Source organism: Thamnophis elegans, chromosome 10, assembly GCF_009769535.1.
Source record: "Thamnophis elegans isolate rThaEle1 chromosome 10, rThaEle1.pri, whole genome shotgun sequence".
Classification (NCBI taxonomy): domain Eukaryota; kingdom Metazoa; phylum Chordata; class Lepidosauria; order Squamata; family Colubridae; genus Thamnophis; species Thamnophis elegans.
The window spans coordinates 10,706,470-10,731,350 of NC_045550.1; the positions used below are offsets into that span (position 1 = coordinate 10,706,470).

A 24,881-nucleotide genomic window follows, 5' to 3' on the forward strand; every position below is an offset into this window, starting at 1 on the left:
TTTCGTCGAGCGCGATTTTGTCCTCCGCGCTTTTGACGGGTCACGGACTCTGATGGACAACATCCTTATGACTGCAAGCTCGTTCACCTCCTCCTTAGACCTAGGGCCTTTCTGGTTAGCTACGACTTTGGTTCACTCAGAAAACCATTGCTGGATCCCACCATACCAGAGGTGGATTGCTGCTGGTTTGGCCCAGATTGGATGAACCGGCAGTAGCGGCGGTGAGAGGCTCCGTCCACCCGCCCGGATGTTTCTGTGCATGCACATTAGTGTTGCGCATGCCCGAACCAGTTGGAAAAAAATTAGAAACCCACCTCTGCACCATCGTGGCATGGCGAAACCGCACTGGTCAAAATCGCGGCAATAAAATCGCGGCGCTAAAGCCGCGACGTCATCGCCGCACGTCATCACCGCCGCAACAACAGCGCGGCAACAGAAGGGCGCTTTAAAACGGCGCCACGGCAGAAAGCCGACTTCATTTAAGGTAAGCGTTAGGATTAGGTTTAGGGGTTTGTTTTAGGGTTAGGTTTAGGGTTAGGTTTAGGGTTAGGTTTAGGGTACTAAGTGCTTGGGAATGCGGGATTTTGCCCTCCGCGATTATGTCATCGCGGGTTAGGGTTAGTGTTAGGGTAGAACGGCACGAATTAGTCTTTGCGCTTATGTCTCTGCGCAGAAGGGCTTTGCGGATTTGTGGTGGAACCTTGCACCATACTAGACAATTTTTGTCCAATGTCCAACTTGCTTTTTGGGGGGAAAGTTGTAGAGAAGATGATCATTCAATAGCTTCACCAGATCCTGAATGAAATGAATTATCTGGACCTCATGCCTGGACATGGCATAAGAATGTCATTGGTCATGCTTTTGGAAGATCTATGGCATCAGCAGGATGCAGGGTAGTGGATCTATCTTGGCTCTACAAGGTCTCTCAGTCAACCATCAACCGTATCATTTTGGATCAACTCCAAGGATTGGGATTGAGTGGCACAATATTGGAAGATTTTCTTCTTTCCTTAAGGCCAATACCAGCCAATGTTCACTGTGCTTAATGATGATTATTTGATGACAAAACAATTTCTCTGTGGGTATGTGCATTATACATAAAATCAATGCACTTTTATCAGTTGAAAACTACAGTGTTCTAATATCTTTTTACTTTTCCATCAATATTTGTTCATTTCTGGGGACTCTTAACTATTAAAGTGGACTCTTCAGTAAGGAAGGACACTTGGATGTTATGATAGCTACCGTGTTATTTGAAAAATCTCATTTAAAAATCTCATCTTGATTTCGTTTTTGATCTTGCTTCAAAAGGAGCAACTTAGCATGAATATTTTCTCTCATCAGCAATCACACTGCCAACATTTATTCATCTTAAATTCTGGTTAGCTGCAAGAAAAGGAGGAGGTCATCATATATTTCCATTACATTTAATGCTTACAGTATCTTTTAGCGTTACCACAGATGTAAGCCTATCACTTATAAAATGCAGCCCTCTAAATTAGCTAGCAGAACATTGCTGCCACGATATATCTTTCCCATCTGCGATTGCTTCAATGAAGACGTTTCATTTGTCTTCGGGACAATTTTAATTCGCGGCAGGCAGTTTCGTTTACTTTTATTTCGCAACTCAAGTTTACAGTTCCGTGCGGCTTTCAAAGAAAGGCGATGTGACTTCTAAGGAAGATGGAGAACACAGAAGAAACGGGCATCATTTCGGGAAATCGCCGTCGTTGACACGCACCGTTCTACCCACCCTCAAAGCCTTCAGGCCTGTAAGACGCGTGTTCAAAGAGAGACGCGTGCAGACGTTTCACGCTTTCATAAACTCTATAAGCGGGGGAGAGTCGCCAAGCTCTGTCTAAGGGTCGAATCAAAGAGGCGTTGTAAAACTTAAAGGTGGGCTGGGACGCTACGGCAGTGTTTCTCAGCATAGCTGGCTGGGGGATTCTGGGAGTTGAAGTCCACAGGACTTAAAGTCGCCAAGGTTGAGAAACACTGCTCTAAATGAAACACTGGGAAAATAGGTGTAAGACTTGCTAGCATGGAAAAAGTTTGGTTGCGCCTAGCAAGTCTTACACCTATTTTCCCAGTGTTTCATTTAGAGCAGTGTTTCTCAACCTTGGCGACTTTAAGTCCTGTGGACTTCAACTCCCAGAATCCCCCAGCCAGCATAGCTTCTCAACCTTGGCGACTTTTAAGTCCTGTGGACTTCAACTCCCAGAATCCCCCAGCCAGCATAGCTTCTCAACCTTGGCGACTTTAAGTCCTGTGGACTTCAACTCCCAGAATCCCCCAGCCAGCATAGCTTCTCAACCTTGGCGACTTTTAAGTCCTGTGGACTTCAACTCCCAGAATCCCCCAGCCAGCATAGCTTCTCAACCTTGGCGACTTTAAGTCCTGTGGACTTCAACTCCCAGAATCCCCCAGCCAGCACAGCTATGCTGGCTGGGGGATTCTGGGAGTTGAAGTCCACAGGACTTAAAGTCGCCAAGGTTGAGAAACACTGCGCTACGGAACCGAGCCCCAAGGGCGCTTTTCCCCGCCAAATCTAAGGCGGGCTGAAGTCTCCACTCCTCCGCGACTCCCTCCGGGCCCGTCTTCTTCAAGCCGCGGAGATGAGAGCGGGCGTGACGCGCGCCGGAGACGGTCGCTCCAAGGGCCGCGCCAGGCGCCTCCCATAAGCAGCGAGGCGGGTGGTGGAGGGCGCCTGCCGAAGAGCGCGCTTCAGCCGGGAGGGGATACGCCTCCTTTCCCCGGACTCTTCACCGCCGGCGATGTTCACCAGGGCGGTGAGCAGACTCAGCAGAAAGCGGCCTCCGTCAGGTATGGCCCGGGGTAGTGAGAGAGGTGTGGTGATGGGTTAGAAAGAAAACGCCTTGCAGCGTAGTCTGTTTGCTAGTTTTCTTGCAAGCGGAGAGTTCGGACCAGGGTGGCTTTGCAGTTTGCAAACTGGCTTTTTTTCTGTGCCGGAAGGAGGTGCCTCCCGTCTGTTAAAATTTGATTTTTTTTTTGGTTCATTGTTGCTACTTTTCTGCATCTATAAGCGCAAGTATTCGATTTAGGATCGCTAGGTTTTTTTTTTATCCCGCTTTTTTTCCCTCTCTCTCTCTCCCCGAAGTCAGCAAACGCAAGGGGAAGTCTTGCAGCCGAAAGAGGAAGGTTGAAGAGAGGCTCGCTTGCCATTTGGCAGGGTGGTGTTTTCAGACAGACCGGCACGAACGAGTCAGAGAGAAAAAGAAAAAAAAGGAAGAGGGAAAGAGACAGGCACGCACTTCGGAGCTGAGAGTCTTGCATAGTTCAAAGATACCGAGATGGTTTCAGGGGCATGCAAGAAATGCAAGATAGAAATTAGACACTGCCCTTTTCTTTGGGAATCCATCAGGTTGGATTGCTCCTGCAGACAGGAGGGGGGGGGGATTCCCCATTAATGTTGCCTTTCTCTGAATAGTCAGCACGAATCAGAAAGGTAATACAAAATAGCACAGCAGAGAGCAGATGCTGGATCCCGTTGAGCCAACTTCAGTTCACTTTTATTTTGGTTCAAATCCAGGCGTTTTTATGGAAATCAGTTTTGCAGTATGAAAATATTTTAGAGATGAAGGAATTACTGCAAGAACGGTGGAATCATGTTCCACATTTCCTATACAGAATAAATTCCCCATTAATGTTGCATTTCTCTGAATAGTCAGCACGAATCAGAAAGGTAATATAAAATAGCACAGCAGAGAGCAGATGCTGGCTCCCGTTGAGTCAACTTCAGTTCACTTTTATTTTGGTTCAAATCCTGGCGTTTTTATGGAAATCAGTTTTGCAGTATGAAAATATTTAGAGATGAAGGAATTACTGCAAGAACGGTGGAATAATATTCCACATTTCCTATACAGAATAGTACTGTACCTAAATGGAAAATAATATGTTTCATATCTCAAAGTGAAAAGTCCAGCCAGTCACAAGATTTGGGTCATCAGGATTCTGTTGAACTTTGTAAAAGTTTTGCTTTGAAACAATGAACCTTTAACAATGATACTGGGTATTGGAAGTTAGATTCAGTATTTACTGAGTATCTGCTCAGCTTGGTTTTCAGATTTTTGTTTATAAATTACTGGATTTTTCATGCATGTGGTGGAAATGATTCGTGCTTTGATTTTAGCATGATGTTCTAGGATCCCTGAATATGATCACTGTACCAACCCCCCCCCCCCCGAAGTAATCCTGGCTGGGAAGCAGTTACTTGGAAAGTATTTATATACAGTATTAGCAATATATATTTATTAATCTCAATTTTAAGATAAAGTTTAAGCTAATCAGGTTAAACTTTGTTTCCTATGCTTTGGATGAGAGCAACAGGAAATCTCTGGGCTATAGTTTGGACTGCAAATAAATAAAAAGCTTCCTAAAAGAAGACAACATCAAGCTACTTCTGTATTGCTGCAGAACATTACCTATGACCCCAAATTATAGCCAGAAATCACTTAATTTCATAGAGACTTTTGCCTCTGAAAAGTTATCCCCATTATTGAACTGTCCGTAGTATGCAGGACATTTTTTCATTTTTGTCTTTTGAGCATATATCAGGGCAGGTGAACTTAACTCCATTCTTACTTGGATTTTCAGAAAACGTTTCTGAGTTATGAAGATGGATATTACTTCTACGATTTTTTTTCTCTAGTCTTGGTGATTTATTCTGCAGCCTCTCCTTATTTCAAATACTTCTGGTTGCGGTTCTCTGAATCTTTTTCAACTTACTAGAATTTTTAAGTCCAGATTGGTTTTCCTGTTCTCAAATACCAACCTTAGATACAAAACTTTTTGGGGGGAAATAATTTAGATCACATAATTTACCCATAAATATTAAATGATCTGACAAATTACATAGTTTAGTTTAGTCAAGTTAAATTCTAGCAATGCAGGAGCTTGTAAGTAACACTTGGGCTGCTAGAGCTGAAAGGTGTTGAAGATGAATTATAGTGCAATCAGTATTGCTTGGTGAAAGAACCATGTAATATTAACCTGGTTTATTTCTTGTAAAGCAAAGGCTTCACACCTGATAGTGTTTCCTGTCTACTGTGCACATATATAACATCTAAATTTTTGTACATTTTTGTTTAAAAGTTAAACCCTATGATTCCAAAGAAAATGTTTGGATTAGTAATTTCAGTAAATCTACAGATTTAAAACAAAAGTTATGGAAACGTGTGTTTTAGAAACACCTACAGGTAGACATCAACTTATGACCAGTTGCCTAACAACCATTCAAAATAACCACACCTCATAAAGCATTTTTGGTTGTCCTAAAATGTGCTAATCCCCTATGTCGGATGACTGTTTTTTGATAGTTCGGCTAAAGGCTCACCTTTATGAAAGATTCTGATATCCTGTGATCACATGATCACAATTGCAGTATTTTTGAAGTTTCCAGTATTTTTTTGCCATTTAGAAGAGCGTGTTTGCCCTTATGACTACCACGTTCTTTCAACCACACAGCAGATTTGCTTAAAAATGTCCCCCTTCCCTAAATTATAAAATTGGGTCCATGTGGTTGCCTTTATTTAACAACCAGAATGACTTACGACCAGAAATCCAATCCCAATTGTGGTCATAAGTCAAGAGTGTCTGTACTACTTAAAAAAATTGTGTGTGAAACCTGACCATGGAAAGTAAAGTTTCTTTGTTTCTTGGCCATGGAAGTATTTTCATCTTGGATTGTTTCTTTCAATCTTCAGCTTATTTCAAGCAATGAAATGTGTTTCTATGATTGTAAAATGATGTTATGTAAAAGAAATTTGTTTTGGAGAAATATGTATCATGTGTTGGTATAATGTTATAACTTTTTTGCAAATTGCAGATATAGTTGTGAATAGAGAGCGAAATAATATGCAAGTTATATTAGCAGTGATGTAATAAAGGTTGTAACTAGTCTATTGTATAACTTAAATAAAGTAAATATCCTATTTAGGCAACAGAAGCAACGTGAAAACGCTGTTTGCGTTAATTGAGTAGGATCTATATTTCATTTCCACTGAAAACAGTGGGACAAGTTCATCTGATTAGGAGTGCAACAAGTGGTGTTTACTAGTTGTCTATTTGTTTGCTTGTTAGTTGATGTTGCAGAGGAAAAAATGAGAGAAGATAGGCTAAAACTGCTTCCAGATGAGGTTTTTATTGTATAATTATCCTGTCTTAAACATAGGATTTAATAGGAAGCTCAGATGGCTTTTTCCATTTGGAACTCGTCCATGTTTTTGCATTGCTTCTTTTATTTCTTACCACAAAATTGGTGGGGAGGAGGAGAAAAGATAGGCAAAATAACTGCAGAGCGCCTTTCAATTAACAGAGAAGCAACTAAAGTGTACCTTAAATATTTAAATAGCTTGCCAAGTTGAAAGCTCTGGGATTTTTACCCAGGATTCTTAAAGTTTTAAATTCAGATGTATCTAGAAATAACCATAATTCACTGAACAAGGATTTTTATTATATTATATTAATTCTTTGGACTTTACTCTGATTATGAGATACTAAGAATCTGGCTTAATAAAGCAGCAGAGGAATCTAATTGATTAATTTATAATAGATTCTCTCCCCTTCCCCACCAAAATTATATTAGCACCATCCTTTTTGACATTCTCAAAAGCCTTCAAATCTGGTTGTCCAACTTGAATACATATCAGAAAGAGAAAGCTTGAGAGTTTACAAAGTTTATACTATATGGAACAAAACTGCGACAGAATCTGATCTGCTTTGGATACCACCAAGATTCCTCCCAGAAGGTAACAAGGAAAACTGGTCGTAAAGCCCAAATACAAACCAAACATTTGTCATTTTAGTGAAAACAAGCTAATGTACATCTAGTAAAATGTTCTTTCCCATAGTTATGGCTGCAGTTTTTTTTCCCTAAACAATTGCTGGCTTCCAAAAAAAAAAAAAAAGGATTTTTTTCTGAGATTAAACAAAAACTGGACATCTCCCTCAGAAAATGGACAATGGACATTTCCCTCAGAAAATCAAAAGCTAGATCTAAATAAAAACATGAACCATTTCTTTAAATCACAGCTTTTGGCATTCAGTATCTGTTCAATAGAAAAGCAAAGGAAATAATCAGGAGGTCTTATCTGGGTTGCCAGAAAGCTATCCAAGATGCATTAAGAATGGAAAAGCACTGGTATTCATTTAATGAATATCCAGATTTTTTCCTAGTTCTGTTGTGGGAGCCCAAGCCTTACAAGTGTTAGATGTGGCCAGTCATCTTTGACAAGAATATTTCAGTTCTGTGTCTGTGGAGATTCTCAATCATTCAGGTCATGATTGTCTCAAAGGTGCTTTCTCAGAAGGCAACTGGAGTTTCTTGGCTGGATGGAAGCGAAACATTTTAAGGAAAAAAACCAAGAAAGTCCAGTTGCCTTTTGAAAAAGCACTTTGGGGGTTTCAGTTCTGTATTAATAGAATCACAGAATTGGGAGGAACGTAGAGTTGATGTCATGGTGACATCAAACTCTGAAATTCCCTTTCTTTGAAACTACTATTGATTAGTTGATTGACTTTTAGCCAAAGCATGCATTCGATATGGTCACGAAGAGTCGACACCAATTTAATCACACATAGTGCTAAAGATCTAGGGCAGTATAAAAATAGCTTCAAAAATGAATTCTGAAAATGTCAAGTAATTCAAATGAAGTCTGAAAATGAACAGTTATTTCAAAATGTTAATGGTACATATTCAGGGAAAATGGGAAGGAAAAGGTCATGCTGGGAAGTTGTAATTGTAAAAATTATGGTATTGTATTTTGTTGGTTTCACCCAATTTAATAGTAATTTTTACAACATTCAAATAAAAACAAAATTAAGAATTTTTGTCTTGCTTTCAAATATTTTTAACCCGGTAAATTCTAGAATGTTAATAAGAAAACGGTCTGTTTTTCCTTTAATTTTTTTACATATTTTAGTGTGCAAATTTCTTTAAAATTCAGTATTTTTCCCATTTTCGTCCAAAAAGATAAAATATTTAAAACATATGGATTTGTGTAGCTGTTCTTCTATGCCATTCTTTTAGGAAATATTCCAACTTGTTTACAAGGCAAATATTTACTGTATAACCCTTTTGCCTTTTTAAAGGTCCTTGAAAAAGTTCTACCAACTTTATAAACTTGGAAAAAATGATAGTCACATTCAATAAAGTCACAATCTTTTATATATGCTATATAAGCATAACTTGGATAGAATTTTTGTATATTATATAGTGTTGCTTTATAGCTTTGATTAATATAAAACAGGAACATGATTAGTCACAGAAATATAAAATACCTTATATTAAGTAAGATTATATTCATATTTCATTTTTCTACCCTTTGAACTTGAATCGTGAAATTTGTAGTTAATTGTGGAATAAATGACATTGACATCACAATATATTTGTTGGTTCTTATCGTCTTCAAAACTGCAAATTAATGAATTGTCTTACAGCCTTTTAACAGAGACAGTAACAATTCTACAGCTATAAATTTAAATACACAAACATAATTAACTTTCTTTTTCAGAAATAACTGACAATGACAGCAAGCCATGTAGTAGCCATCAGACACTCAACGGGACCACAAGATGGGCTCAGTCACTGGAAAGTTTGCTGGAAGATCGAGAAGGTGTAAAGAAATTTATGGTTGGTATCTTAGGTATTATTTATTGCACAAACCTAGATACAACTCCCAATCAATTACAGCTGTTTTGTCATCATTTCATGAATCAACAATATGCAAGCCATTTATTTTTTGAGTCTTGAGTGTATTTAGTGGCACTGAGGTCTAGGGAAAGATGTGTGAAGTTCATTTTCATAATAGTTGAGGTGTTAGATAAATGTACAAGCTTATATAAACAGAGTGAAGCCTTTGTCTGAAAGCCATTACTAAGCCTCTACCCTAATTCTAATACTCTTCTCAAGATTGCATGAAAATGACTATGAAAAGTTGTACTGCAAAGTTATACTATGAAGCATAATATAGCAATAGCAGTTAGACTTATATACCGCTTCATAGGGCTTTCAGCCCTCTCTAAGCGGTTTACAGAGTCAGCATATCGCCCCCACAGTCTGGGTCCTCATTTTACCCACCTCGGAAGGATGGAAGGCTGAGTCAATCTTGAGCCGGTGAGATTTGAACCGCCGAACTGCAGATAGCAGTCAGCTGAAGTGGCCTGCAGTTCTGCCCTCTAACCACTGCGCCACCTCGGCTCCTTACTATATAAGCTTTTAGGACCCAGGTACTGAACTCTTTGGGGCAACATCAGCCTCTGACCTTTGAATTACAATGACGGTTGCACTCCAAAGAAAAGTGGGGGAAGAAGGGGAGCGTGCTTCCACTTCCTTGTTTTAAATCTTGTCATCTTATGGACAGAAGACATGTAGAGGAAGTCCTTGACATACAGCCATTCATTTAGTGACTGTTCAAAGTTGCAATGTCACTGAAAAAAATGGATCATTTTTCACATGATCATTACAGCATCCCTGTGGTCATGTGATCTAAATTCGGATCCTTGGCAATTGTTTCATATTTATGATGGTTGCAGTGTCCCGGGATCATGTGATCACCTTTTGTAACCTTACAAGCAAAGACTTCAGTTAACAACTAACTTACTAACTTAACTGCAGTGATTCACTTAACAACTGTACTCTGGCAGGAATGGGTCAACTTAACAACTGTCTCGTTTAGCAGCAGAAATTTTGGATTCAATTGTTATTAGTTGAGAACTACCTCTACTTTTTTTTTTAATTGCCCTTCTTTTCTGGAAAGATTTATCCTCTGATGGACTATGGCCCTAACTCTGCTCACTTTTAGGGAAGATATTGAGATCTGACTTTTTCCAGAGGCATTAGAGGTCACGTGAATGCTTTCCCCTTTGATTGTTTTAATAAGCGCTTGGTCACCATTTTTCTATTTTGTATATATATATATTGTATACATTTTTATTTATTTACATGCAGCACTGCTATTGCTATTGTTGGCTTAATTGTTTTTGTTGTCATATGCCGCCTAGATTTAGTATTAGCAATAGCAATAGCAGTTAGACTTATATACCGCTTCATAGGGCTTTCAGCCCTCTCTAAGCGGTTTACAGAGTCAGCATATCGCCCCCACAGTCTGGGTCCTCATTTTACCCACCTCGGAAGGATGGAAGGCTGAGTCAACCCTGAGCCGGTGAGATTTGAACAGCCGAACTGCTGAACTGCAGTCAGCTGAAGTAGCCTGCAGTGCTGCATTTAACCACTGCGCATAGGTTTGGCAAATTGGCAGTCTTATAAACATGGTTTCGAATAAAAATAGAGTTTAAATAAAGGAACATGTTCCAGAACAAAATAAATTGTTAATATGAACATTCTCTCTTGATTCCATTTTTCCCAGTAATGCTATATTAACAATTGCTGTTTGGTAGGTTTGCCAACAGCCTTTGAAGGGGCTCTGAAAATTGTAGCAAGATATTCAGGAAGGCAGCATGTTGCTTCACACATGCACTTCGTTACACCGTTGTTTAAGAGTTTGCAATTGAATTTGCAAGAATATCAGAAAATCCTTTTGTTCTTTATGTAAAGACTTTAAATGAAATTAATAAAGGCTGGCTATTAGTTTATGATACTTTATTTTAATAGCTCCTTTTCCTCCCATCAGGACTTTTTAAAGAGAGAATTTAGTGAAGAAAATGTTTTATTCTGGCAAGCTTGCGAAGAGTTTAAGAAGATACAAGATGAAAAACAGGTATTGACTCCAAAATCAAGCATAACGCAGATGAGCTTCACTTGATATGAATAACAATGCAGTCTACATCTATTATAGTTACCCAGAACACAAAACTGATTCAGGTGGGAAGTGATCAAGGAATCCCAAAAACTTATTAATGATTGTTGAGATTATGGTGGTTCATCAAGTATTCTTTTTTCTTTGTTACTTATTTACTGGATTACATGTTAAAATGACTTTAAAACTATGTTTTTTCTATAATTTTCTTACTATTTTTTCCCCTTCTCTTTTGGCCCATGCTGTCTGATTTAAGAAGAGGATAGGTAAACTCAATTTTATCTTACATTTCCCTGGAAAATAAACTGAAATATAAAGTATTGATTTCATATTTTTGACAATTCAGTTTTTACTATATAACCCTATAAAAAAATAACAAGTGTAAGTTATTTTTTTTAAAAAAATTAAATCATTACTTTGGAAATGCTGCCTAAAGTAGGGTTTCTCAACTGTAAGATACATGTGGGTTTCAACATGCTCAAAGTTGAACCGCGCACATCTTAGCATTGCCAAGGTTAAGAAACCTGGCCTAGATGAATGACATCTAAATGTCTTGGTACCAGCGAGCAGCAACATGAAATTTGTTGAAGTATACATTAGTTTTCTAGAAACTAACATGTGATGGCTTGCATAATAAGATGGTCTCATAAAAGATGAACATGCATGATAAGAGTAGGAATATAAAGAACAGTAATCCGGTTCATCAAGTTGTAGATAAAGTGCTGATTTTAGAACTGCACATATCAAGAAGCAAGATGAATGTTAATCTGATTCCATAATTACACCATACCACTACTTCTGTTGCCATTGTTTTTTGTTAACTCTACAAGGGACAATTATGAGTCATGCGGATTCCAATAGGATACAAAATTTGACTTGCTACTTTAGCCCTTATGTTTTTCTTACCATGTAATAATCTTTGTTGAAACAAAAGCTATTTGATGAATCAGCTGCAATCCTTTTTAGTCAAGGAATCAGCTATACACAACAATTAAGACTGTTTCAAATGACTTCTGAATGCAAAGATAGATCATAATAAATATGGAACTTGGCTTACAAGATTCATAAACCCCTGCCATCACGGCCTATAATTAGTGTTGTAGAATATAACAATGATTACAGTAATGTATTAATTATGTTGGCTGTTCATAGTTATGTTTATTTCCAGAATAGTGTTCTAATCATAGAATACAGTTCTCTTTTCTTCACTTTTCCTATAGGTTCATCCTCTCTTTAGTATTGGAAAGACTATCTGAAACAGGATGTGTGTGGGACAGGGAGATTTCAGGAGGAAAATTAGGCATTCTTCTCTTGCTTAAGTGGAATAATATTCAGTGAATACTGAATAAGTTAATAACTGAATACTGTTAAGATCGGCAATATTGGGAAAATGACATCTGTGCTTAGTGAAGATGTCCTTCTCTTCATAGATGAAAGCAAAGGCAAATGAAATTTACAAACATTTCTTGTCAAATAAAGCTTCTTATCAAGTCAATGTAGAAGGACAATCACGTTTGGATGAATCAATACTGGAAAAACCTCACCCTCTGATGTTTCAGAAACTTCAGGATCAGGTAAAATTCTATATGTCCTTAATTATCTTGTGAAAGATGAACAACTAACTCCTGGCTGCAGGACAGGATCATAGTTACAATAGAAAAAGCTCCAGGGTCAATGTTTTTTGCTGAACAAGTTACCTAATATTTAAGAAAAGAAATTGATATGTGAAAAATGCTTAGGAAAGAGTAGTTTAGTTTATAGTTTAGTTTTATTGATTTTGTATGCCGCCCACTCCCGAAGGACTCCGGGCGGCTTACAATAAAACAAGGGAGGGGGATAATACACAAAACAACATATTAAAATATACAACAGTCACAATTTCCGAGGGGCTGGATATTTCGAGAGCCCCCCGGCCTGCTGGAGCAGCCAGGTCTTAATCGCTTTGCGGAAGGCCGGGAGGGTAGTAAGGGTCCGGATCTCCACTGGGAGATCGTTCCAGAGGGCTGGAGCTGCGACAGAGAAGGCTCTCCCCCGGGGAGTCGCCAGCCAACATTGGCTGGCAGATAGAATCCGGAGGAGATCTAGCCTGTGTGATCTAATCGGTCTATGGGAGGTGATCGGCAGGAGGCGGTCTCTCAGGTATATTTATGATTTCAGTGGACTTAACATTTAGTGTAGTGGTTAAGCCAACAATCTAGAAAGCAAGAGACCATGAGTTCAAGTTCCACCTTAGTCATGAAAGTCAGCTGAGTGACCTTGAGCCAGTCACACTCTCTTTAACCCACCTCGCCTAACAGGGTGGTTATTGTGTGGAAAGTAGGAAGAGGAAAGTGTGCTGAATATGTTTGCCACCTTGAGTTATTTGTAATAATAATAAAAGCAGGATGCAAATGGCCAAATCAATAAATAACTCAGAAATAATTTGAAATTAATGCATGCTTACTTTGTAAAGTACATCTTTACCTTATTTCAAGCACTGTATTTGATGACATAATACGATGAATAATTTGTTTGAATTTGTTTTTGTTTTTTTATAAATAATTGCTGGTTAGGCATTGCAAAAGTATATTCTAGATAGATACCATTTTTTTCCCCTCCTAAAAGAGGCTGAAAATTTGGGTGCGTCTTATACTTCGAATCCAGTCCCGCCCACCCGCCAGCCCCTACCCTTCGGCCTCTGCGCGTCTTCTTCCTGGCTGCAGAGATTGCCACCAACAATGGCTTGTGTTGGTGCATTGCATTTTTAGCCTCCAAATGCTCAACGTGCAGTGCCCAAAATGGCTACCCGGATCAGCTGCTGCCTTCTCTTACCCCTTCCCCGCTTTGCCTGCTTTAGTCACTGGAGCTCCCTCTGAGGATCAGCTGTGCTTTTGAAGTTGTTTTTAAGCCCAAACACGAGCTAAGTGATCTTTTGTGCTTTGCCTGCTTTTCTAATTGCTTTTCTCTCCAACAATCGGCTGAAGCACAGCCCCCACCATCCCAACCTCAAAACCAGCGAGCAAACTAATGTGTTGAAGCTGACCAGGCTAAGGACTAGCTAGATGAATACCTGGTAGGCAGAATTTTTCCTCCCCCCTATTTTCCACCCCAAAAACTAAGGTGAGTCTTATACTGTGGTGCGTCTTATACTCTGAAAAATATGGTAGTTTATTAACTGATTAATCTCACAACCATATTAAAAAATAGAACAAAAATCAGATACAAGATCTAATTCCAGGATAAAATAGATAAAAGAAAATACAGCAATAAAATAGACATTTTATAACTACAAAGAATCAACATTCAGATAAAGACATCACCTTTACAGAATACACCAAACTGTTCGATATAATGGACTTTTATCTTGGCTGCCTTAATTACAAATTTAGCAGTTCTGCTATGATGTATACATCAGAGCCCAGAAACCAGTGGGTGGTTCTTTCGTAGTAGGAATGTTAAATATCTAAATGCAAGAAGGGCATGTTCAGGACAAACAAAATATGAGCAATATTTTCAATGGCAGTTCATATACACAATGAATATTAAAAAGTTGCTGTCCTGTCTCTTAAAACTTTGATGCTTTTCCTTTTGGAAGAATCTGGCTGACACTGCTTTCTATTTATTTGTGATATATAATATATATGTATATGTATATGTGTGTATGTGTGTATATATATATATATATTACTGCAGTCCTATTTTTGGCCACATGATACTTTATTGAATTGAATATATTATCACTGTACAAATTAATATTTCCACTGACTCAAAAATATCACCTCACTTCTTCCACACTGTCCCATCTTTTCTTTATCTAAATCTAGATCTATTCTGCCTCAAATACTTAGATTTGGGTATTATTCTGTCCCCTCTCCCTCCCCTCCCCCATCTCCTCCCTCTTTCACACACACACTCCATTATGTCTTATCCTCTTCTGTTTATCAATAACTCTCCAATGCATTCAACATCTTGTTGTAGGCAGAGAAAAGGAGTAAGTCTGAGTAATTTTCAGGCAACTGTGAGAGCCTATCTGGCCTAGTAGTTAAGACATTAGGCTAGAAACCAGGAAATCTCAAGTTCTAGTCCAACCTTAACATGAAAGCCGACTGGGTAATTTTGTGAATCTCTCAGTTGGACTGAGAGAAAATGACTGGCCCAAAATCACTCAGCGCTTTTCATGCCTAAGGTGGGACTTGAATTTATGCTTTCCTGGTTTCTAACCCAGAGCTGCCTTCTGAGAAAAAAAATAGGAGGAAGCAGTGGGGGTTGCAGGCAGTATGCCCCGGTATGGGTGTACCGGTGCCTGCCCGGAGCTTCGGGTACCATTCCAGTACGATGCTCTGGAGGACCCACCTGACATCCTTAGCTGTCTTTAAACTATTTGGCGCTTCCACGCATGGCGCATACAGGGCTTGCGCAACGCTCCGGCGAGCAGCTGGAGCCTCGCAGAGGAGTTGCTGGAGGGCGTGGCACGACAAAACCGCGCTCATCAAAATAGCGGTGATAAAATCATGTCGCTAAAGCCGCGACGTCATCACCGCGCGTCATCACCACCGCGACAACAGCGCGGCAACAGAAGGGCGCTTTAAAATGGCGCCGCAGCAGAAAGCCGATTTAAATTAAGGTAAGGGTTAGGATTAGGTTTAGGGGTTTGTTTTAGGGTTAGGGTTAGGTTTAGGGTACTGAGTGCTTGGGAATGTGCGGATTTGCCCTCCGCGATTATGTCATCGCCGTAGGGTCACGTTTTTCCTTAGCGCTTCGAACGGCGCGAATTAGTCTTCGTGCTTATGTCTCCCCGGATAAGGGCTTTGCGGATTTGTGGTGGAACCGCTGGAGGGTAGGACGCATGTATGCACTGCATGCATTCACGTGGAGGACGCCGGGCTCAGTTGCAACCGTACTGGTTGTAAATGGATCCAGAACCCACCACTGGAGGGAAGGAATATTAGATATGTTTGCCACCTTCAGTTATTTATAAAAATAATAAAAGCGGGAAACAAACAAAGAAACTTGGCAGGCCACTAATGAGCATGTGAAAGAATTCTACTTCCTGTCTTGGCACAGTCTTAGTAATAGGAAAAACTTATGTGCAATATGTTTTTTAAATGACCAATCATTTATATCCAAATCATAAATCATAGATGCATGCCTAATGGTGGAATTTAAATGTATACCAATAAATAAATAAACAGTCTGCTAATTGTGTCAGGCCGCTTACTTTGAACGGCTCATAGCCTGAATATCCTCCTGAATTATTGGTGTATAATATTCTTTATACAGGAAATTCTTTACAGTAGAAGAACGTAAAATAGAAGACTCTAAAAACAAATTTTTACTGCTGCCAGAATTTCCCAAATACTTTAACAAATGGCTTCTTATTTTGTATCCAGTTCTTAATTAATATAGGTGCATTCATATACTACAGAAATAAAAGGACAAACACATTATAATAGAGACTAGTTTATGTCAAAGCCAGCCGTATTAACACCAGGTGTCTGTTTTACATACATTTTATGTTCTGTTAATGTTTCAAGTTCATCATTTGAACTGCAATGTTATATAGAAGAATATAATAGTTTAATTTCCTCAGCATAACTCTATTTGATAGTCACTGTGTAGTAGGTAAAAAATGTAAGGCTTCCTTTAAACTAAATTAAGCTTAGACACAAGTTTCTGATTTGAAAACAAACATCAGGTATCTAACCTGGTAATCATATTTTTACACACACACAAAGCACAAGGTGTACTAAATTAAAATTTGTTAACAAAATGTTTTGAATTCTACGTTTTTATAACTGGGACTAAAAAAATAGATAGTGACTTACATTAAAAAGAAAAAAATGACTTTTAAAAATGACACTTAATGACTTACATTAAAAAGAAAAAAAAACCCCAAAGCACTTTGTGTCTCTTAAAGGATCCTCCAATCAGTTGGGGAAAAACCCTTTTGCAGCTAACTATATGAGGCCTATTATTGCTGAAGTATAAGCAAAAGTCCTTAGAGTATATTATGCAAAACACTTTGCCAGCTGGCTTAAGATTACAGTTGTGTTCTCTTTCTTTGAATGGGTCTTGTACTGAAAGAGGACCTCAGCCAGCCCCCCCTTCCTTTCTCTCCATCTGCCCCCCAAAGTAGCACCTGTTTATCTTAGCTGGTCATCAGTTTCTCAAATTGGAGAATTATATCCAAGTACCGAGGCCATGGGAACTGCAAAACTCAGTTGCTCTAATAAAAATTACAGCACTTCTGGCTTCGAAGTAATAAATGCTACTTTGACAAAAAGTTGTACACTTTCAAAATAACTGAAACTGATTTAAAAAATTCAGATAACAAACAAATGGACTATTTTTTGTATTTTTCAGTACATCTGGGCTTGTACAGAGTATGCCAAAAGTCATGCCCCATAGGCCTATTACAGTATGTTCCATTAATTAATATTGTTTTTCAAAGAATATAATTGGTGCTCTCTAAGCATGCTTATTTTCTTGCAGATGTTTCACTTCCGAACTAGGTAACTTCATCAGTGCTAAAAGGGAGTGGGATTTATCTCTATGTATATACAAATGGTTTGCCCGGTCAGTATTTGTGGCAGAACCTCACAGTACTTCTCTGAGCTACAAATATTTTCTTCTAAAAGATTATTGTTCAAGAATGATCAAATATCATGCGTCAAATGAGTGTGGAAATGTTTAGAATAAAATTATAACCTCAAACATTTAATGTAATTTGCATAATAAATTATGTGTGGGCCTTGACTTTTGTTGCATCTTGTTCATTAGTGACAGATTTTCACTTCCCAGTAGGTTGCATTAATGTTGTCAGTTCCTCATAGGTTAAACATTCCAGGATGCAACAGTGTGCTAAGATTGAGATCTAAGAACAATTAGAGGCTAAACATAACAAAATTAGTGGATTTACTGTGAGATTAAATCCACTGATTATGTGCTAATAAAATAAAATATCCATTTGTCTTGTCTAAAAATAATTCTATTTAGGAGGACATTGTTTTGGCATTTTTGAAGCAGCAATATATGGTATAAGATAACCATCTTTGTGTTGGCTCCTTATTATGCCCAAAGTTTCTTTGAAAATTAATAGCAATATCATAGTCAGGTGAGATTATGGCATTATATATTGTACTCAGTATTCTGATTAATCCAAGAGTAAGTTATGTAGTGCACATTAAACTTTATGGAATTGCGGTAGTGTGAAATACGGAAAAAGTTACTGGGTGCAATAATGAAGAGAAAAGGCCTGTGTATGAAGAAAAAATCGTATAAGAGAGTGATTGCTACAGAAAGGATGCCAAGAATATAATGATATGGAGAAAAAAGATAGTGGCAAAGTGTACAGATAGTCCTCACTTACTGATGGCTATTTCAGTGACCATTCAAAGTTACAATGAAGTTGAAAAATTAGACTTATGACTGGTCCTTATACTTGATGAGTGAATGAGTTCGGAGGGAAAGGGAGACCAAAAAGGTGACAGGCAGAATTGATGAAATCCTTAAAAAAAAGTGTCTTAAGAAAATGGAAGAACAAATGTTGGTTAATAAACCAGCATATAAACTGGATGGTTTACATGGTTAGAATAGTAGTCTGTCATGTAGTCTTTTGACACATCCTCAACCATCATTTTATTTGCCACGTTTGAAAAGCAAAATCCATAACTGTCTTGCTTGTTTTTAAATTCCACAAGTTATGTGGGCTTCAACTCCCAGGATTTTGTGTAGAGTTAATGGTGGACGTGAATTCTGGAAAATCAATTTCACATACCTGAAGGGAACTACTAATCGGAAAAACGCCTGCTAGGGCAACAGAATATTTTCCTTTTTAGCATTTTTTTAGACAGATTTATTCTTGACTAAATTGGGCAGCTCATTTGCAAAACCTTTCTTGTTCTTGTTGTTTGATGCTTCGTTTCAAATAGATTGCATTGTTTCCCTTTTTTCATACAGATTTTCAACCTCATGAAATACGACAGCTACAACCGCTTCTTGAAATCAGATGTGTTTCTTAAATTGAAGGAAACTGAAGAACAAGAAGAAAATTCACCTGATCCTCAGACTGCAGCAAAAAGAGCTTCTATAATTTATAATACATGATTGTATCCACATATTTGGATACAATCCAAATAACAACAATCCATAGATCATGTTGAGACTACAATCAAAGTAAATCAGTACTCAGGAATAATCTTTGTGCTTAATACAGATGCATTTAGAGGCTTGAATAGTATAGAATCCTATTAGATAAAACTTACATTTTGGTTGCTTCAGTGACTTGTTTCTTGCCAGTGCTTGCTTCTAGATACAATGATTAAGGATATGACAGCCCTTGAAAGACTGAACAATTTGTAAGTTCTTGCAAATTGCCTCTCATTTTTTAAAAAAAATATATTTACTTGTAAATCATTTGGTAGTGGGGTATGATAAATGTAGCATTAAAAAGTAAAGCAAATTTGAAAGTAGAGATAATAAAAGGCAAAGGTTTCCCTGTCCACTTGTTTCTGACTCTAGGGGGCAGTACTCATCTCCATTTCTTAGCCATGGGAGTCAGTGTCTGAAGACATTTCCATGGTCATGTGGTCAGCATGACTATATGCCAAGGCTCATAGAGCACTGTTACCTCCCCATTAAAATGGTACCTATTTATCTACTTGCATTTGCATTCTTTGCAAGTGCTGGGTGGGGCAAGTAATGTGAGCTCACCCTGTGCAATGCTTGGGTCTTGAAATTAGGCCATCCAGCTGACATGCTCAACCTCTTTAACCTCTGATCCATTGCGTCCCAGACTTTGAAACACTCATAAAGTTTTGTCTAACAGAGACTTTCCGAAAATATCTTCTTGTTTTAACAACTGTGTGAATTGAATTAATCATATCACTTTAGGTATCCAATCCATTGATGGAGCAGATAAAGATAGTTTATAGTAGCTATTTTGCTAGGACTTTTGTCTTCAAAAAGTGCTTCCTTGATCCATTTTATAGTGTGTTTTTCTATTTAAAACTAAGGGATCTATTTACAGGTAAATCTACTACAGCAGATTTACCTTACAATACCTTCATCTTTAAAATACCTATTCTCAGTAATGAAACAGTATAGACAAATCTCATAACAATTCAACATTGAGATTATGCCTACAGAGGCCATTTTTGTCTTGGCTGCCTTGAAAATATTTTTTTTCCAGAAATTATGAATATGGAAATGCACTGGTAGAAGTACGGACTTAATGGAAAAATGTGGGCTGTGTATGAGGTTAAAGAGCAGTTTATGGCAAGAAAGAAATCAAACATTTAGAAAGAAATTGTGCTTCATTTTGCTCTCCTGCTTTTTAAATCACATTTCAAATATTGATAATGCCAATGAAATTGTGTATGTTAGTATGTGTGATAGTATTTTATATTTGATTATGCTTGGGCCATTCCTTCTTCATGCTTGGGACTGAAGCATAGTTTGTTAATGTTTTGTCATCTATAGAAAATTGAAGTACAAAAATAATAATGATAATATGATTGCAAACCTAAACCAAAAGCCTCCTCTCTTGTTTTTCAGCTGTAATAGCTCAGGCAAAGAATCTATTTTTAGTTTATTATTTTTGTTTTAATATTCATTTCCCAAAAAGTAATTGCAGTGCTGTTAAACACGAGGAACAAATTGGGTCATACCCTTCATTTACAAGTTCTGCTTGTGAAATGTAATTCTGGCTCACAAATTCTATTTTCTTTTTAATCTTTGTATGGACTACTTTGTTGTTCAATTTAACTCTAAATATTTGTAAGTTTTTTTTTATTTTGGCAAGTAGGACACACACATAATTTTTCTTTCTAGCTTTATTCTCTAGAAGTATTAGTCATAATGTATATTAGGAAGAGATAAGATGCTTGGGTCAGATAACAGCTATATTCTGTTTTCATCTTAACACAGAGAATTGTGGTTGAACCAGCAATTAATCGGTTCTCCCTCAAATCACTGTATAACCAAGAATAGCATTTGTAGATGTAGACAGTAATCTCCTGTAAGTTCAGTTCAAAAATGTCAACAATTTCTTCGCCTTAGGCATATCCTTAATGCCTTATTGATTTAATTGTCTTTCTCTTATACTTACTCTTATACTAAAGGGCAAAGTGAGTAGGAGAAATCTTCTGTAGATTATATATATCTTACAAAGGTAATCATGTCTGCAGAAGATGGGGGTTTTCAAGGATGATTCAGGAAACAGGGAAAAGGCCATTGTTTTTTCTATTTCCATGAACCACATTGAGACTAGTTTTACTGTTCATGATAAGCCATTGTTTCTTTGTTTGTTTTAATCATCTTTAATATATTTAAATGATAGGATATATACATTATACTAAACCATAAAAGCTGAATTCACTGTATGCCAAAAATAAATATTAATATCAAATGGTATGATGTGTGGACCATCCTAGAAGGAAGGATAAAATACCCTGGGATAAGTATTGAGGCTGAAGCTAACAAAGATTTGAAGTAAGCGCCTGAAATAAGATAAGATCACTATAAGATGGTAGGTATCTTTAACATCCAAAGCTTATAGCAATAGCAATAGCAATAGCAGTTAGACTTATATACCGCTTCATAGGGCTTTCAGCCCTCTCTAAGCAATTTACAGAGTCAGCATATCGCCCCCACAGTCTGGGTCCTCATTTCACCCATCTCAGAAGGATGGAAAGCTGAGTCAACCTTGAGCCGGTGAGATTAGAACCGCTGAACTGCAGATAACAGTCAGCCGAAGTGCCCTGCAGTACTGCACCCTAATCACTGCGCCACATCGGCTCTATCTAAGTGAATGGTAAGAAATCTGTTACCATGTAAGGGTGAGAGAGGTTTAGGATTTAAACCTTATTCTAACTCCCTGCTGTGGATTTTTTTTTAATTGAATAGCTTAATTTTTTAAACATTTCAAAGTTCTGCTCACCTTCGGGACCTTGTATTCCCTAACTATTAAATATGACCAGATTGTTATACCATGCAATAGTGGATAATCTTCAGAAACGGCTTCTTTGATACTTGTTTTAAAGTTAACTTCCCTTTCTAAGCTGTAAGTTCCTAAGTGAGGCTTAAATTGAGAGGTTCATTTCAATATACAAGGTGAATCTCTGACAGCAAGATCACTTATTCCTTGTCCCAACTCTATGGGAAGATAAAAGTTACTTATGAGTTAAGGAGAAAACTATGGCTAAAAAACATTCCTACAAACTGGTGCCTATCTGACAGTTTTGTGTTGGCTATTTATATTGATGGCAGAAATAATGAATGAAACTGACAAATACTGTATGTTAATTTGAAGCGTGCATGGACAGATACCTAATGGGAGTTTGCTAGTAGATTTTAAGAGGGGTACATCACCAATTTTCTTTTTAAGTCAACAGTATATGTCTACTATGAGACTACAAAAACCAGTAAGGGGGTATTTTGTGTCTTTATACTAGTATTATACTACTATTTCTAAGTGTTAGCCTTTTGAGGTAGTTTAGTCAAGTATTATAGACCATAACTACTAAACTACTTTATGGTAAGTTTAGAGTCACAAAAGGTCACGAGTCTGAAAATACATACAAGAAGAATTAAATAGGTTGCCTCTCCACAGTAGGGACAGAATAAAACAGGGTGTGTGGGAATCGGCAAGATATCTAAATGACCTGATCTCCCCAAAACAAAGAATAGCTTTCTTCAGAGCCAGATTTAACATTCTTCCCTCAGCACTCCTCCAGGGCAGGTATAAAAGAACACCTATAGTCGAACGTGTTTGTATATGCGGTAAAGGAGAAGTAGAAGATAATTCACATGTTCTATTACACTGCGAGCTGTACAGAGCTTGTAGGTCTGCATATATTCTCCCCTTATTAGAGAGATTGCCAGGGAGGGCAGACAATGTTTAGGCTTCTCCTCCAGGACACTAACCCGGCTACCACGTATGCAGTGGCAAAGTTCTGTGCTGCTGCAATGTCCATAAGGAAAAAATTGGCTACAGTATAGTACCATCTTTTACCAATTATCTGGACATACCTTTAACAATCTTTGGACCATTATGTTATTATCTACTTTTAATGTAAATACTTTTAATTATATTTTAATGTTAGTATTTTTAATATAGTGTAAAGACAAATGCATATTGCTGGTCTTTGACCGTAATAAAGATCTTACTTACTTACTTACATATGGATTGCCTTCACAATCCAAGAAACTGGAAAGAGTTTTTGAGCTGGCACCCTCCCACCTGTGGGCTCAAATGCTTCTTATCAAACTCTTGCGTAGTTCATGGCACCTCTTCCTCTTTCTCTCAAGGACATTCTAACAGATAATTTACATTGCAAAGTTTTTGATATGTCTCTGCATCCAGCCTCAGAACAACTGGCACATATTTGCATTTTATGATAGTCTTTAAAGGAGAGAACAGATAATGCAACTGTGTCCTGCAAGCAGTCATAGACTAAGAAATGATACCTTATAACATACAAATGTGTGCTGACTAAACTTACCACCATGTCGGTGGTGGGTTTCAAAAATTGTTCGAACCTACTCTGTGGGTGTGGCCTCCTTTGTGGGAGTGGCTTGCCGCCCATGTGACCGGATGGGAAGTGGCTTGCCGCCCATGTGACCGGATATGAAGATGCCGGCGACACTTGTCAGAACCACCTTAAATTACCTCACACACAGCACTGGCATGCATAAGAATAGGATGTAAACTTTTTTAAAAGGCATCTTTGGTTTGCGTTAAAACAACTTCAACACACGCAATGTTCTGATTGCACCACAAACGCAGTAGTCATCCTTACCTTTCACAGAGGCGCTGAGGTTTATAAATATGAGCATGATAGTGTAGAATAATCATATCCAAGGACCAGTGGTGGGTTTCAAAATTTTTTGGAACCTCTTGTGTAGGTGTGGCCTGCTTTCCCGGGTCCACTGGTGGAACCTCTTCTAAACCGGTTTGGTAGATTTGACGAACCGGTTTCTACCGAATAGGTGCGAACTGGTAGAACCCACCTCTGTACCATGTAAAATAAGCTGTATTTCAGGATAAAGGAAGTGACAATTTGCAAGATTGATTAAGCCACTGACAATTAGCTGTTCTTGCTAATGAACAAATTGCTACGCTGTAAATAACAGCTACACTTATACCACTACAGTGTTTGACGAAGTAAGATAGAACCTCAAGAATTCTCAACCATTGTTCTTGTCTATTGAAGACAACCAAAAAGGGGAAATATAATGTAAATTAATGAAGGCCCTCAAATATGTACAAAAGATTTGTGAGGCTAAGTATTGTATCCTTCAGTTTCTATACTCCAGTTTGTTCAAAAGGAATAGAAGCAATACAAAAAGAGTTTAAAATATCCACTCTTGGTGAGAAATTCAAATTTTTGGCAGAGGTGTGGAGAACTTTAAATAAGTGGAGAAACAAAAACAGAATTTTCTCTAGAAAATTCTTGAAGTCTTCTGGACAAGTTTCTTCAGAAGATGGAATATGGCACAAGAGAATTGATCATCTTATCCAAGTGCTAATCAATGGAAAGGACTTAGTTGAGGAAGTAGAAATAATAGAATGTTAGTGTTATGCAATGTTTGTTTTCTGATTCTAAGGGAACAGCTTAGCTAACTGCTTACTAGAACATTTGATAAACTCAGAAACCACAAATTAAAATTCTGTGGCAGGAGAAGCTGGAATGAAGATGGATGGAAGTTTTTAAAATGGAATACGGAAAGCACAATTTAAAACATTCTAATAATGCACAGAAGCCAATATAGTTCAAAAAGCTTAACAAAGATCAGAGAACAAAAAAAAAATCACGTCAGAAATTGAAATAAGGGAAGCAAGTATACTATGCAACATATAATTAATCTGGCCTACATACTACATTCAACATAATGCCTCCATGTTCATCATAATCACATTGGATATTTGTACCTATAAGCAATCTGATTGATTTGTCTGTTTTGTCTTGTGCCGGGTGAGCTATTCTTGTTCTAAAAACTAAAAATTATAGACCTGGATGCAAAATGTTGGGATAGAGGCATTTAGACAGAATAAGTAGGTGCAGATTCCTGTGAACATGTAACAGCTCGGTACTACAGATTGAGAGATTTGACTCTAAGCACTTA

The 24,881-nt window shown here is 37.9% G+C and overlaps 1 protein-coding gene across 1 annotated transcript; it reads left to right on the forward strand.

Annotated features, from left to right (window-relative positions):
* The first annotated feature begins 2,706 nt into the window (after positions 1-2,706).
* Positions 2,707-19,288, forward strand: RGS10 (regulator of G protein signaling 10). The gene is made up of 5 exons (XM_032225929.1): positions 2,707-2,823; positions 8,532-8,650; positions 10,650-10,736; positions 12,206-12,349; positions 18,714-19,288. Exons 1-5 carry the CDS (start codon positions 2,775-2,777, stop codon positions 18,858-18,860), a joined length of 546 nt encoding a protein of 181 aa, XP_032081820.1. The 5' UTR covers positions 2,707-2,774; the 3' UTR covers positions 18,861-19,288.
* The last annotated feature ends 5,593 nt before the right edge of the window (positions 19,289-24,881 follow it).

What these genes read in the sequence shown, in the direction of transcription:
- RGS10 (XM_032225929.1), top strand. Translation starts at nt 2,775, where the DNA reads ATGTTCACCAGGGCGGTGAGCAGACTCAGCAGAAAGCGGCCTCCGTCA. An exon ending in AAGGTGTAAAGAAATTTATG is followed by an intron (nt 8,651 to 10,649) that starts GTTGGTATCTTA and finishes TCCTCCCATCAG; the next exon opens with GACTTTTTAAAGAGAGAATT. An exon ending in TTCAGAAACTTCAGGATCAG is followed by an intron (nt 12,350 to 18,713) that starts GTAAAATTCTAT and finishes TTTTTCATACAG; the next exon opens with ATTTTCAACCTCATGAAATA.